Below are 14,124 nucleotides of genomic sequence, written 5' to 3'. Positions count from 1 at the left end.
CACATTTCATTTCTGTTATTGAAATATAGGAAGTTTAAAAATCACTTTTTAGTAAAACAACAATAAAAACCTCACATATATATACCTTCTTCTTTTTCTTAACCTCCTGTAGCCCAAGATATAGGCTATCCTAAAAATAAAATATATGAGGAGGACAGGACCTAGGGATTGCCTAACACATAAGTCCTGTTTCTTGGCTGACTTTGTAGTTTATATCTGCCTTGATCAAATTCTATTCCATCAGCACCAGCAGTTAAAGTAACAAGAACAACAACTACTACTTTTTGTCCAATCGGTGGAGCCTTTCTGGATAGAGACTGTAATGCGGCAGCCAATATTGCTCAAAAACTTTCTAGCGGCACCGTCCACCACTCTAGTCCGAGGAGTTAAGGTTCAAATGAAAGAGGTGGTTTGGTTGTAATATTTTTGTTAAACAACAACAAAAAATAATCCAACACGAACTACTACTACTAGTACTACCACTACTCCGTACATTTATGACAAAGGTGTAGTAGTATGACCAGATGGTCGTATATAACTGAGGCGAAAAAGGCAATTCCAACCCTTGCTGACCTATCTGGTTGGCAGTTGGCTGCCCGCTAAAGGGTTATAAATAATTAAATAAAGGATAACTCACTTATGATGGATCCACTTCTCGTTATATAGTATCAATTGAAGTGAGGTATGCAACACAAATTCCTCAGGGGGGTCTTATCCTCACAAATTGGCACCTTTACAGAGTCTCACTGTACCCATCCTTCTCTCCTTGTGACTACCCAAATACTGCTCATCACGCTCTCCCTTGGCCTCTGTTCTGCAACCAACTGCCAACCAGAGAGGTCGGCAAGGGTTGAAATTGGTTTTCATCTCAGGGGGTCGAGGGTACATCCATTGATCATTATCTTCATCATATAAACCAAATATAATTTTAAAAAGGTTTCTCTTTTGATTATTATTTCAATGGTTTTATCTTGAAGAGTTATAAAATTGAAAAAAAATGAAAGATTTTTCATATAATAATTCTCAAATAATTTTAAAGAATATGTCTTTGGAATGGGTAAATATTAACTGACAATCTTTTTTTGGTAAAAAATAGATGGTCTGAGTAGCCCATGAAATTGAGAAAATAAAAATTCCAGTTTCCTTTTCACAAAAAAATGTTAACTAAATATAGAATCTTGGAGGTCGAGGGTACTTCCATGGATCGTCATCCTCATCATCTAAACCAAACATGACAATATACCGAAAATCTAAATACTGGAATAATCGGGTTTTCAGTATTTTTGGAAGAACTTTGAAAGGAATTCCTTTTTTAATTATTATTTCAATGGTTTTATCTTGAAGAGTAATAACTGTTGGATATTCTAGATGGTAAAAAATTAGAGATTTCTTGATGTGAATAATTTTTAAAAATATCTCTTTGGAATGGGTAAATATTAATTGACTTTTGTTTTCTTTCAATAAAAAAATAGATGGTCTGAGTAGCCCATAAAATTGAGAAAACGAAAATACCAGTTTCCTTTTCCCAATCTGCCATAAAAAAATTGTTAATTAAATATGGAATCTTGTAATATATGTCAAATATTTCCATTGGATGTTTATCTGGACACCGGAAAAAGATATCATTTCTAAATATATAAAGAAAATCAGATGTCAAATATATACATATTAGTAACTGAAGGAGTGTAAAGTGAATAAATCATAGAAGGCTAACTTGTTTTTTTAATATTTTTTAGTTTGGAGTTGAAGACCCGGCTATAAATTAGCCCCGGGTATGGGCTATTCTCCTGACTGGTTTTGTGGTGTGATAGGCCCAAAAGGTATTTATATATAGAAAAATATATAGCCAAAAATCAATTTTATTCTTATATAGCCACTTACACGCAAAGAGGTTAATTTAAAAGCATAGAAGGCCAGTTTTCGCTCAACTTTTTAAAATAATTTCCTACAAGAGACCTTCTCGCCATCATCTATAAATACGCCAATGCCCTTATCGTAGAAGAATACTAACATTACTTCTATATCATCCTTTTTTAGAGCTTCCATTTTGTCCAAGAGCTCTTTTTCATTGAGATGGAAGAGAAGGTCTTGTACTTCAAATTTGATCAGGTACTTTTTTTCATTGAGATCGAAGAAGGGGTCTCCTACTTCAATTTCCTTTTTTCAAGTTCTTTTATGACTCTCGCATGTTCCCAACTTTCTGAATGGTTATCATCGCTTACAATCAGTGCAGTTGCTTTAACCGTTTCCATTCTATATTATGGTTTCTTTAATCCTCACCCCATATTTATAAGATATTTTTACATCCCAAATTCCAAGGTGGTGGAATTCCAACATCTTGGGAAAAACTCCAAGGAGACAATGTTTTCAAGAGCTCACTGATATTTTTTTCAATTTCGCCAACCTAATTATAATCACCAGCCAGATAAATAGGTTAGTTGAAGTTACATAAAACTTAACATTATTTTTTTTTAGAAAAATTTTGGAGATTAAAAAAAAAATCTATAGGAATGACACATTCTAAATTATAGAAGGTTAACATTTTTTGGAATTTAATTTTTTTCATAGCCCTGAATAAAGGGATTTACTACATCCTAATCTTAACGCTTCAAAATAGGAGCAATGGGTCTCATCCATTTTACGAAAGGTTTTTCTCATAGAGAACTTCAAAGTGCACTTCTAAAACATCTGCCATATTTTCTAACCTTTTCTTTGTGTTTTATTAGGTTTGATTTCTGTGAGAAAATCTTCTCACAATATTCACAGGTTAAAGGGTTTTTTTAGTGTGTATTATTTCGTGTCTTTTTAGAGTATCCTTTTTTTTTTTTTAGCTTTCCCCCCCGTATGAGTGAGTTTATGTTTTATTAGGTTCGATTTATCCGAGAAAATCCTCTTACAATATTCACAGGTAAAAGGTTTTTCTCCTGTATGAGTACGTATATGACTCGTTACGGTCCATTTTCGCGAGAATGTCTTCTCACAGTACTCACAAGCAAACGGCTTTTCTCCTGTATGGGTGCGTTTGTGTTTTATCAGCTTTGATTTCTGTGAGAAAATCTTCTCAATATTCACAGACTAACGGGTTTTCTTTAGTGTGTATAATTTCGTGTCTTTTTAGTGTATCCTTTTTTTTGAAACACCGATCGCATTTGTCGCATTTATGCGGCTTGTCATGGCAATGGGTGGCTAGTGCTAGATCTACAGAATTAGGAGAAACCTCCGGGTATTCCGGTAACTTTTTACTCTTTTCTATTTTTAACTTATAACATCTCCAACAAAGAATTTTCAATACCGCGTTCATCACAAGTATAGATTTTTTTTGTACTGAGATCCAGGGGCTCCTCTTGGATATTACTCCCACTGGCCTGTTCTAAAGAAACTTCCATATCTATTAATTTTAAGTATAAAGAAAAAATAGTTATTAAAAATAATTATTTAAAATTCTTCAGAATAAATAAAGTACACTTCTTTTTAGGTTATTTTTATAGTTTTCTCCACTGCAGGACCGGCCTATTCCTACTGAAGCAAGGACGGTACAAGTGGCTTAGGTTGTCTGGTAGAGATTGTATATAGTGGGAATAGTTACTTGTGTTAGAACACCAGGCAATCTGCTTTCTCTTCGTATGTGATTTCTTAGGTTTGATTTATCTGAGAAAGTCTTCTTACCGTATTCAGACAAGCGGCTTTCTTCCTGTATGAGTGCATTTGTGAATTTTCATACTTCCTTTCTGCGTGAACATTTTACTGCAGTATTTACAGATAAATGGCCTTTCCCCGGTATATATGACTTTCACAGTATCCACAAGTAAACTGTTTTTCTCCTATACGAATGCGTTTATGTATTACCTTTACTTTCCGATTGAATGTTTTATTACAGTATCCAGAGAACCTTTCATTATTAATTTTTAAATATAAAGAAACTATAGTTATTACAAACAATTATTAAAAATTCTTCAGATTAAATAAGGTATATACCTTTCTAGGTTGTTTTTATAGTTTTATCTTATCTAGTCAAAAAGAAAAGAAAAAGAAAAAGTAAATTCTTATTATTTATTTTTTATAACAAGAAGAAATCTAAAATATCATAAAATTCCTATGTATTTAGTAGCAAAATAACCTTTTACTGGGTAACCTCAGATAGATAGGTCAACGAGTTGAAATAATTTTACACAAGCTTTTCCCCTTTGTAGATTCATCATAGTCCATTTCTGCTGGAATATCAGGCAATCGGTTTTCCTCTCCTATGAGTGTGTATGTGAATCTTTAGTTTCGATTTCTCCGAGAATGTCTTCTTACAATATTCACAAGCAATCGACTTTTTTCCCGTGTGGGTACGTACGTGAATTTCCATGCTGTCTTTCCGCCTGAATTTTTCACTACAGTATCCACAGGCAAAGGGTTATTAGAAACTACTATAACACTACTGAATGAATTTTTAGTAACATCTAATGCACATTTTGGGTTAGAAAATCTCAGAACCTTAAATGTTGCTGCTCCTATTTTAAATAAAATAAATCCATTGAATAAAACTGTTATAAAAACCGACTCTAGCTATATTGTTAAAGAATTTAAAGATCATATAATGAAACAAGAAAAAGAAAAGGAAGAGAAGGATAGTAAACGATCAGAGAGGAAAAAACGGAAAATATTTCCTATATAGTTAATGAAATTGAAAAAAATAAAATCAAGCTTTGCGGGAGAATTAAATAAAACTCGATATATTTATAAGTGAATGTTTAAATTCTGGGGTGTGTGTTGATTTCATTAATACTATGGGTAACCACTTAGCAAGGGGAATGTTTCATTGTGTTCAAACTAGTCTACAGATGAACAAATCCCATGATTTTAAGGTAAAAATGGTTAAAAAATTCAGATATAATATTGATGAATCAAATATTGTCCCATTATTTACATGTATTATCAGTTGGGAATGTATCATTCGTAGCCATAGTATTCAATTGGCAAAAAATTAGGTTTAGATGATAATGTTGTCATTCTTGAAAATGGTGGATTGACAATGAGAGATGTGTTTGATTTACTATCATTTATTATAGAGAAATGTTATCATAATTTACATAACAGAAATAATATAGATAGTATTATAATTAAGGATAAAAGTAGTACTGAAGATGAGGAAGAGGAGAAAATAAAATCAGGAGGTAAAAGGAAGAAAGTATTCAAATATCCCATCAGTAAAAAATATGCAAAACAGATTAATGAGAAAGAAATAAAACAGTTTATTAAGAAAATTAAAACAGTTACAAGGGAAATTTCTGAAAATACAAAGAACAAATGTAATATAAGAAATTTTGTTGATACACTTCTCAAAACATCTAATAATATTAATTTTAACATAAATGATTTTGTAGACAAAAATAAAGAAACATTCGCTATATCAAATAGTGTCTCTCGTAAACTATTTTCTTGTGTTAATTTGTTAATGAAAATAGATCAGTCTAATAAGAATAAAAATAAATCATATTTTTCTTCTCTTGAAAATATGGTAAATTATTCTGTATCTAATAAAGATATCATTTCACTTTTTACTATATTACATAGTTGGGATTATATTACTAGAGAGTACGCTAGTGCTGTTCTATCTTTATTGTTTAATGATAAGGACATTTTTATGATAAAATCTCTAAGAGAAGTCGGATTCACAGTTGAGAATATTTTGCATATGTTTACCTTCCTTCTTGAACTTACTACAAGAAATTTCGAAAATAAAATTTAAAAATGTCAAATCCATTTGATGAAAATTTTTTCGTCTCTTTTGAAACAGAGTCCAGTTTACAAGACCAGTTTCCTCAATGGATAGAAACATTGCCGTGTCACTGTAATAAGAAAGAAATATTAAAATTATTTAACTCCTTTTTACAAAAGAAAAAAAAAAAGATACTATCTTTCATGATTCAATTAAAAATTTCCTAGAAAATGTTGCTATTAGAGACTTTTTTAAGAATAAAAAAAATCTTACTCTAATTGAAAATGGTTTGAATAATAAATTTTCTTATTGTTGTGAATTTTCCAAATGTAATGAGGAAGAAGGTTCCGAATATGACCTCTCAGAATTCGATCATCTAAATTATAGTATTATAGGAATTTGTATGAACTGTAAATACAGAATTATATGTTTTAAAAATGGTATTTGTAACAAATGCAACGAAAAACCATTAGCTCTATATAAATTTATACATAATATGGTCATAAATCAAGAATTAAGTGGAGGGTTTCTCATATTAAATTATTATTAACAAATTCAATTTCAGCATATTTTTAAATCTTTGAAAATTCTTGATATAAGTGAAAATTATTTTCAATATGAAGTTCAAGTTGTATTGAGAGGATTTGATGAAAATAATATTCGCTTTCACCATGGCCTAAATAATTTAGCTTGAGGAGGAAGTGGATCTATTTATCATTTAAGAGATAATATAGAACACCCTTGTTTTTGTAATGAATTAATTTATCTTTTTTCGATTAATAATAATCAAAATAACATACAAACATTGAAAAGCTTACATATAATAGGAAATTATATTATACTTTCAATTGATTATAAAATTATTTTGATTAATAAATTACTAACAGTTGAAATTGATGTCTCCTGAAGGTAAAAATGAGCCTGAAAATAAGAAAATAAAAAGGGAGAAAACTTTTTCGGATATACTTTCAATGATAGCGGTCAATGAGAGGGATAAGTCCTACAAACATATTAGAAAATTTAAACATTAAAAATTCTTTTGAAATTGACTATTTTAATTTTGGTAATATGGAAAAATTTGGATATAAAGAAAAAAATCATTTCGTTGTTAATATTACTAATCAATTTTTTTATTATGCAGAAAGGTTTCATTATATATTTCTACTACCTCCAATCATAATTAATTACCATAAAAATGAAGTATTATTTTTAACTAATATTCAAAACAAATACAATGTATTTATTTCAAGAGAAGATAGTAAACATTTAAATAGTCTCATATTATCCCATAATATATTAGATACATTTATTAATTTGAAATATGACAATAGAAGAGATGAAGAGGTATTAACAAAAGATAATCTAAATTACATTACTAATTTAATTTCTTCAATATGTGAAAAATAATGATAATTAACCGCCAACCAGATAGATAGGTCAGCAAAGTTTGAATTGGTCTGGTCATATGACTATATTCTTCAATCATGAGATAGGAAGATGAAATAATTTCATTAGATATATTTTTATTCGTCTTCTAAGTATATTGTTTGAGCATAAAATGTATATATATCATTATTCATAAGTAATGACAAATTATTTGTTTTGATAATCCTGTAAATAAAATTATGATAACTATTGTTATATTTCTCTTTAAATGTCCCACATATAAATGATTTAATTTTTATTTTATTTTTAGGGTTTGTGATTAATAATTGAATATTTTGTCTAAAATCAAGATCATAAGTATTTCGATAAGGATATTTTTGAATACTCCATCTCCAATAAGGATGGTTAATTTTTATATAAAACCCATGATCTGTTCTACTGATTATATCATAATTCAATTTCTTTTTTCTTTTGAATTATTCTATCTGTTCATTGGAGCAAAATATAATCTTTCTACTAATTAAAAATTCACATATTTTCCTATCTACATCTTCTTTAATATAATGGCAGTGTAAACAATGATTAATACTATGAATTTCACTACAAGTTATACAAAAAATAGATTTTTTCTCATATACTATATCTCTCCAGTCTGTATATATTTTCAATGCCTCAGGATATATATATATATTTTTTTTATTTCATCATTCCTAAAGTCATAACATAATAATTTAGAAAATGCATTATATATATTTTCTGTTAATATTAATGTTTTGACTGCATCTATAAATATATTTACATGACGAGTAACAAAAATACTCATATGCATGATAATTGTTGAGTGATTTACTGAGCGATGAATAGAAGCACATATAATTATAGTATATAATGAGAGACCATTATGTGATATTTTACATGAGATTATTCTTTTCTTCGTTTAATATACCATTGTTAATATGGTTAAAAATTATATCTATATTATCGTTATTTAATATATATATATATTTTTCTCAAAATTAAACCCCTCAATATCAGGACAATAAAAATTCACAGTGTTTTCCAAATTTAGAAAATAGGAGACCTCTTTCTGATCGTGTCCATAGTTTATGTTTGAACCCAACTTGTATTGAAAACATTTTTTTATTTAGTTATTACCATTTGGCCATAATCTATGTTTCCAAATTTTAATTAATATCAGTCCAAATATAAATACAGTTATAAAAGATACACACGTATTAGTTAGGGGATCACCAGTATTCATATTTTTAAAAATATTATTTATACTATTTAGAAGTGTTAATTTCTGATCCTCAGTTAATAGTTTTGGTTCATTGGGTGTTTCACTGGAAAGTAGGGAAGGTTTGTTCTCATTTTCAGCAACAATAGTATTACTTATACAACCCAACAGAAGTATAATTATTCTAGTCATTATGATTTAAAAACTAAAGATATATCCTCTTCCGTTGCAATTTTTTTCTCTACATTATTTATTTTATTTTTTATATTTATTAATTCCTCTACATAAATATTATTTAACTGTATAATATTCCCTTCATTTTTTTTTTTATTTGATGACAACCACGGATATTTTTTATATCGTCCTTTTGAAATATGAAAAGAATCTGCTATTTCTTTTCCTTTTCTTAGCCCATCAATAATTGTATTTGGTTGACTATAAACACGTAATATATCCCTTTGTAAAATATAAGAAAAGAAATCGGTACATTCCATCTGTTGATAATCGTTTCCAAGTGCTTCTTCTAGCGATATACGAATTATGGTTACCCCTTCAGTATTAGAAAAATTTCTCTTTTGGATATGAAAACTTGGAGCACAATCATCTACCCAAGATTTTTCTGTAAATCTATTTACAAGAGTATCATTTACCCCTGGGCATTTTGCTTGTCTTCTTTCCTGACTTATATTTCTTGGATAGTTATATATTACACCATTTTCTACAACACCTTTCATGTCATATGGATACACTTCAATACAACCATTCAAATGATCCTTCTTAGTTATTATTATCCCTTTAATATTTGATGGGAGGATAGAATCAAATGTACTCAATTTTTCTTGATATTCTTTTAATAAAATATTTTGAAACATTTTAATGATTAGGTTAAAGGAAAGATAAATTTTTATTGATTTAACCCTTCAGTGGGCTATCAACCGCCAACTAGATAGATCAGCAAGGGTTGAAACTATTCTTCATCTCAGAGTTAATAACTCTTTGGCAGAGTAACGAAAGAGACCTTAGTAGCACAGATACACCTTCTTCTTCTTCTTCTTTACCTCCTGTAGCAACCTAAACTTAATTGCAGCCTGGGTCATGCATTATCCTGGTTAGTAGTGGGATATAAACTGTTTAAAAAAATAATAATAAATGGGGAGAACAAGACCTAGAAATTTCTAGATAAATGAGACAGACCACATTCCTTCCCTTCTCAATTGTCAGCCAGACTAGGCCATGAGGTCCTCTAAGACCAAACGATACTATACGAATATTAAATGTTCCCTGGGCAAAATACTGTTGGACTCGAAGAATGTTATTCCTCTCTATCTCTCGGATGGCCGTCAAGGTTTCTCAGCTGTGCAGTGCGATGATAGAAGATCTACTTCAAAGAGAACTTGATGGTGTTGTTAGTCTGGTCAAATGGCCAGACTTTACCAAGATGAATGTGTTTGTACAACTCTTCACCCAAGGGTGCGAAGCGAGGAAGAAGAGGACAAAACCCACCAACTTGGCGATGATGGGACGTGGAGTAAACGGTTCGCAAGTGCCGCCAATATTCCTCAAAAACTCTTTCTAACGGTGGCACCGTCCACCACTCTAGTCCGAGGAGTTAAAGTTCAAATGAAAGAGGTGTTTTGGTTGAAATATTATTGTAAAACAACAAAAAACAATCCAACACTAACTACTACTACCACTACTCCATGCATTTATGACAAAGGTGTAGTCGTATGACCATATGGTCGTATATAACACTGAGGTTAACAACATCCCGAATCATCTTCCTCTTCATTTTCATCTTCAGATTCATCATTATTATCATCATCTCTTCTTCTTCTTCTAGTTCTTCTTCATCTTCTTCCATATTATCAGTTTCATCATTTTGAATTTTATAAGTTGTTAGTTCATCTTCAGATAATATTTCTTTTATATACTTAACATCTTTTTTTATATTATATAAAATATTTAAAATATAGTTTTTTTTCATAAAAATTTTTAGTAATTTTTCCTTTTTGGTTAGACATTTTTAAATTTCACTTTATTATTCATAATGAATATCTTTTTATAGTTAAAAAAGAATAGAGAATGAATTTTTTCATATTTTTACTTTCACAAAGAAAATTTGAACTTGAATCCGTTTACAATGACAACAAATGAAGACCATTTCTATATAACTTCAACAGATAAAGAAGAAGATTTTAACGAAAAGATAGATTTTTATGTAAATAATATAAAAGTACATAATTTAAAACAAGAACAGATTCAGAAAATAGATAATTTGACTCATAACATAACCCATTCTACTAAAATTTATGAATGGTTAATTAAAACTAATCTAAATTATCATCAACTTGCTACACAACCTAAAAAGGAAAAAAAAAATGTAGAATTATATTTATATATATATAAAGCATTTAAAAAAATTGGTATATATATAAGCATCAAGCTATTCATATCAATCAGTATCATAAAGGAGCTAAGATGGTTAAGGAGCTTGGTTTCTATGATACACTCGGAGTGAAACCCAGCGTTACCTCAGATGAGCTTAAAAAGGCTTATCATAAACTGGCTCTGAAATATCATCCTGATAAAAATCCCAATGAAGGAGATAAGTTCAAATTAATTTCACAAGCGTATGAGGTATTAAGTAATCCAGAGAAGCGAAGGGTTTATGAACAAGGTGGAGAACAATCATTGAAAGGGGGTGAATCTGAGACCTTTAGATCACCTATGGATATCTTTAATTTTTTCTTTGAAAATGTGAAGAAAACATCAACTGACACAAGAGATGTGAAGAAAACATCGATTTACACGATTTCAACATCCCTAGAAGAATTATATAATGGAACCAATAAAAAAATATCCCTAGAGAGGGACATTATATGTTATAACTGTAAAGGCCAGGGAGGAAAGAAACCTCCAGAGAAATCTTTCATGTGGAGGTAGTAGTTTTCAAATTAGGATTCAACAGCTGAGACCCGGAATTTTATCACAAATACAAACTTTATGCGGACATTGTCGAGGTCAGAGAGAAGTGATTGATCTTAAGGATAAATGTAAAACATGCCAAGGAAAGAAGGTTATTAGAGAGAGTAAAAATATAGAGGGATGAAAGCCGGACAGAAGATAATTTTTACAGGGGAAGGAGATCAAGAACCTGGTCGTGAGCCCGGTGATGTTCTTTTTATAATAAAAGAGGAAGCCCATCCTATATTTAGACGTATAAAAAATGATTTTATGAAATGTAATTTACACCTCACAGAAGCTCTTTGTGGTTTTCAAAAGCCAATAAAAACCTTAGATAATAGAACTATAATTATTAAAAACAATCCTGGTACGATTATAAAAAATGGCCAAATGAAACGTATTATAGGTGAGGGTATGCCAAAATATAAGAAGTTTGAGAGGGGTTGTCTATGTATTCAATTTTCTGTTGTTTTGCCATCGCATTTCTCTGTTGAGCAAGTAAGGAAAATAGAATCTGTTTTACCACCGAGAAAAGAGGTAAAAAATACCTGAAAATAGTGAAGAGAAAATATTAGCTGAATTACACCACTCTCAAGACTATGAACAAATGGAAGTTGATTGAAGCTTGGAGCAGAGCGACAATGTCGTTATGAAAATCACCCTTTAGCAGAGCAATGACAAGAGCCCCCTCATAGATACACCTTCTTCTTCTTCATCCCCACCTCCTGTAGCAACCTGACCAATTTTATTTTTCATTTTTGTATATATATTATTTCGATGTTCTGGGATAAAAATAGATGAAAGCTTCATTTCTGAACTGGCAATTCGTCTATGGAACCTTTCTCTATCTCTTGCACATTGCTCCCATTGACCAACTCTAGCTTTTCTATAAGCATAGTCCCATTTTATCATATAATGCACTTTTATATCGCCAAATCGAACCCGCTTTTCCATCATTTATTTTTTTATTTAAATTTATATATATGTCCTGTCTCCTAGGTTTCTTGAATTGAATTTTATAGCTTTTGTTTTCCTTACAATAAAAATATTCACCCAAAAGAACTTTAATTCCACCCTGCTGATATGTCCAAAAGGAATTTATTAAAAAAAAAAAAATACATCATATCCAAAAATCAACTTTATTGACATCATACACATAACCTCAGTGTTATATACGACCATATGGTCATACGACTACACCTTTGTCATAAATGCACGGAGTAGTGGTAGTTAGTGTTGGATTGTTTTTTGTTTTACAATAATATTTCAACCAAAACACCTCTTTCATTTGAACCTTAACTCCTCGGACTAGAGTGGTGGACGGTGCCGCCGCTAGAAAGAGTTTTTGAGCAATATTGGCTGCCGCATTACAGTCTCTATCCAGAAAGGCTCCACCGATTGGACAAAAACTAGTAGTTGTTGTTCTTGTTACTTTAACTGCTGGTGATGGGATAGAGCTGGAAGTTTGAAGAATTTTTCTGTGCTGGGGGACTTTGTCGTTGTGGTAGGTAGTATCACTCTTGGCAGAGCAACGACGTAGACCCCGAAGGTACACCTCCTTCTTCTTCCCCTCCTCATCTTTCTTATTAAACCCTACGATATTCAGAGGTCCCTTGCATCTATGGCAGACTTACGGTTTTTCTCCTGTATGAGTCCATATATGTCTTATTAGATTTCCTTTTGTCGAGAAAGCCTTCTCACAGTATTCACAGGCAAACGGTTTTTCTCCTGTATGAGTACGCATATGAATTGTCATTTTTGACATCCGAGAAATTCTTCTTACAGTATTCACATGTAAATGGGCTTCCCCCTGTATGAGTGCATATGTGTCTTATTAGATTTCTTTTTGTCGGGAAAACCTTCTCACAGTATTCACAGGCAAACGGTTTTTCTCCTGTATGAGTACGCATATGACCCATTAAGTTTGATTTATCCGAGAAATTCTTCTTACAGTATTCACATGTAAATGGCTTTTCCCCTGTATGAATGCGTTTATGACGTTCCATGTCTGCATTTTGCCTAAATGTTTTATTACAATATCCACAGGTAAACGGTTTTTCTCCTGTATGAGTCCATATATGTCTTATTTGATTTCCTTTTGTCGAGAAAGCCTTCTCACAGTATTCACAGGCAAACGGTTTTTCTCCTATATGAGTACGCATATGAATTGTCAGGTTTGACATCCGAGAAATTCTTCTTACAGTGTCATAAAGACTTTGTAGTTACTTGTAGAGAAGTATATTTTAGACTTGAGGTCGAGCGGCTTTTATATCTTGTAGTAGTTTCCCCACCAGATGTCATGTAGTGACGGGAGAGGTAAAGAATAGTATGGGACTATTTTTATTTGTCTTAGAAATATTAAACAGGTTTCTCACATGGAAAGAGTATAAGTCCCGGGTAGCTACCTCCCTGTCTCGCTCTCTCTCTCTCTCTCTCTCTCTCTCTGTTCTAAGGCTAATCTCCGTCTCGACCTCTCTCTAGGGTCGCTTGTCTCCTTCTGTCTAGCCTGTTCGGTGGCTAATCTCCGTCTGAGCTCTCTTTCCTAAATTCTGGTGTAGCAGGGGTGTGTCACGTGTGTTCCTCGTGGGTGGACTAGATCTTTGTTCACAAGAGGACTGCTGACAGCTAACTGCATCATCTCCTTACTGGCCGCTGTCGTCAGCTTTCCTCAGTGTTAAGAGTGTGTAAGCATGCTTAGCACTGCTCGATTCTCGCAGACACAACACCTTCTCATCATTTGACTTCCTGCTTCTATCTGTCTCTCTATCTATCTATTTATCTATCTATCTAGTATGATTTGCAATTATAATATGGAGACCTACCACAACAGTAT

General features: G+C 31.4%; 1 protein-coding gene across 1 annotated transcript; it reads right to left on the bottom strand.

Moving 5' to 3' along the window:
- Positions 1-2,805: 2,805 nt before the first annotated feature.
- LOC145390303 (uncharacterized) lies at positions 2,806-13,474 on the bottom strand. The gene is made up of 2 exons (XM_080265276.1): positions 13,010-13,474; positions 2,806-3,057 (listed from the first exon to the last, which is right to left on the bottom strand). Exons 1-2 carry the CDS (start codon positions 13,472-13,474, stop codon positions 2,806-2,808), a joined length of 717 nt encoding a protein of 238 aa, XP_080121402.1.
- Positions 13,475-14,124: the final 650 nt, after the last annotated feature.

This window comes from Coenobita brevimanus, unplaced genomic scaffold, assembly GCF_032717465.1.
Source record: "Coenobita brevimanus isolate Jiangsu-jjx unplaced genomic scaffold, ASM3271746v2 jjx.HiC_scaffold_475, whole genome shotgun sequence".
Taxonomy (NCBI): Eukaryota; Metazoa; Arthropoda; class Malacostraca; order Decapoda; family Coenobitidae; genus Coenobita; species Coenobita brevimanus.
This window is presented reverse-complemented; position numbering and strand designations above follow the sequence as displayed.

Bases quoted from the DNA above. Each gene is read 5' to 3' on its own strand.
- LOC145390303 (XM_080265276.1), bottom strand. From the start codon at position 13,474: ATGTCAAACCTGACAATTCATATGCGTACTCATATAGGAGAAAAACCG. The intron at 3,058-13,009 runs GTTTGCCTGTGA...AATATTGAGAAG, and splicing joins ACTCATACAGGAGAAAAACC to ATTTTCTCACAGAAATCAAA.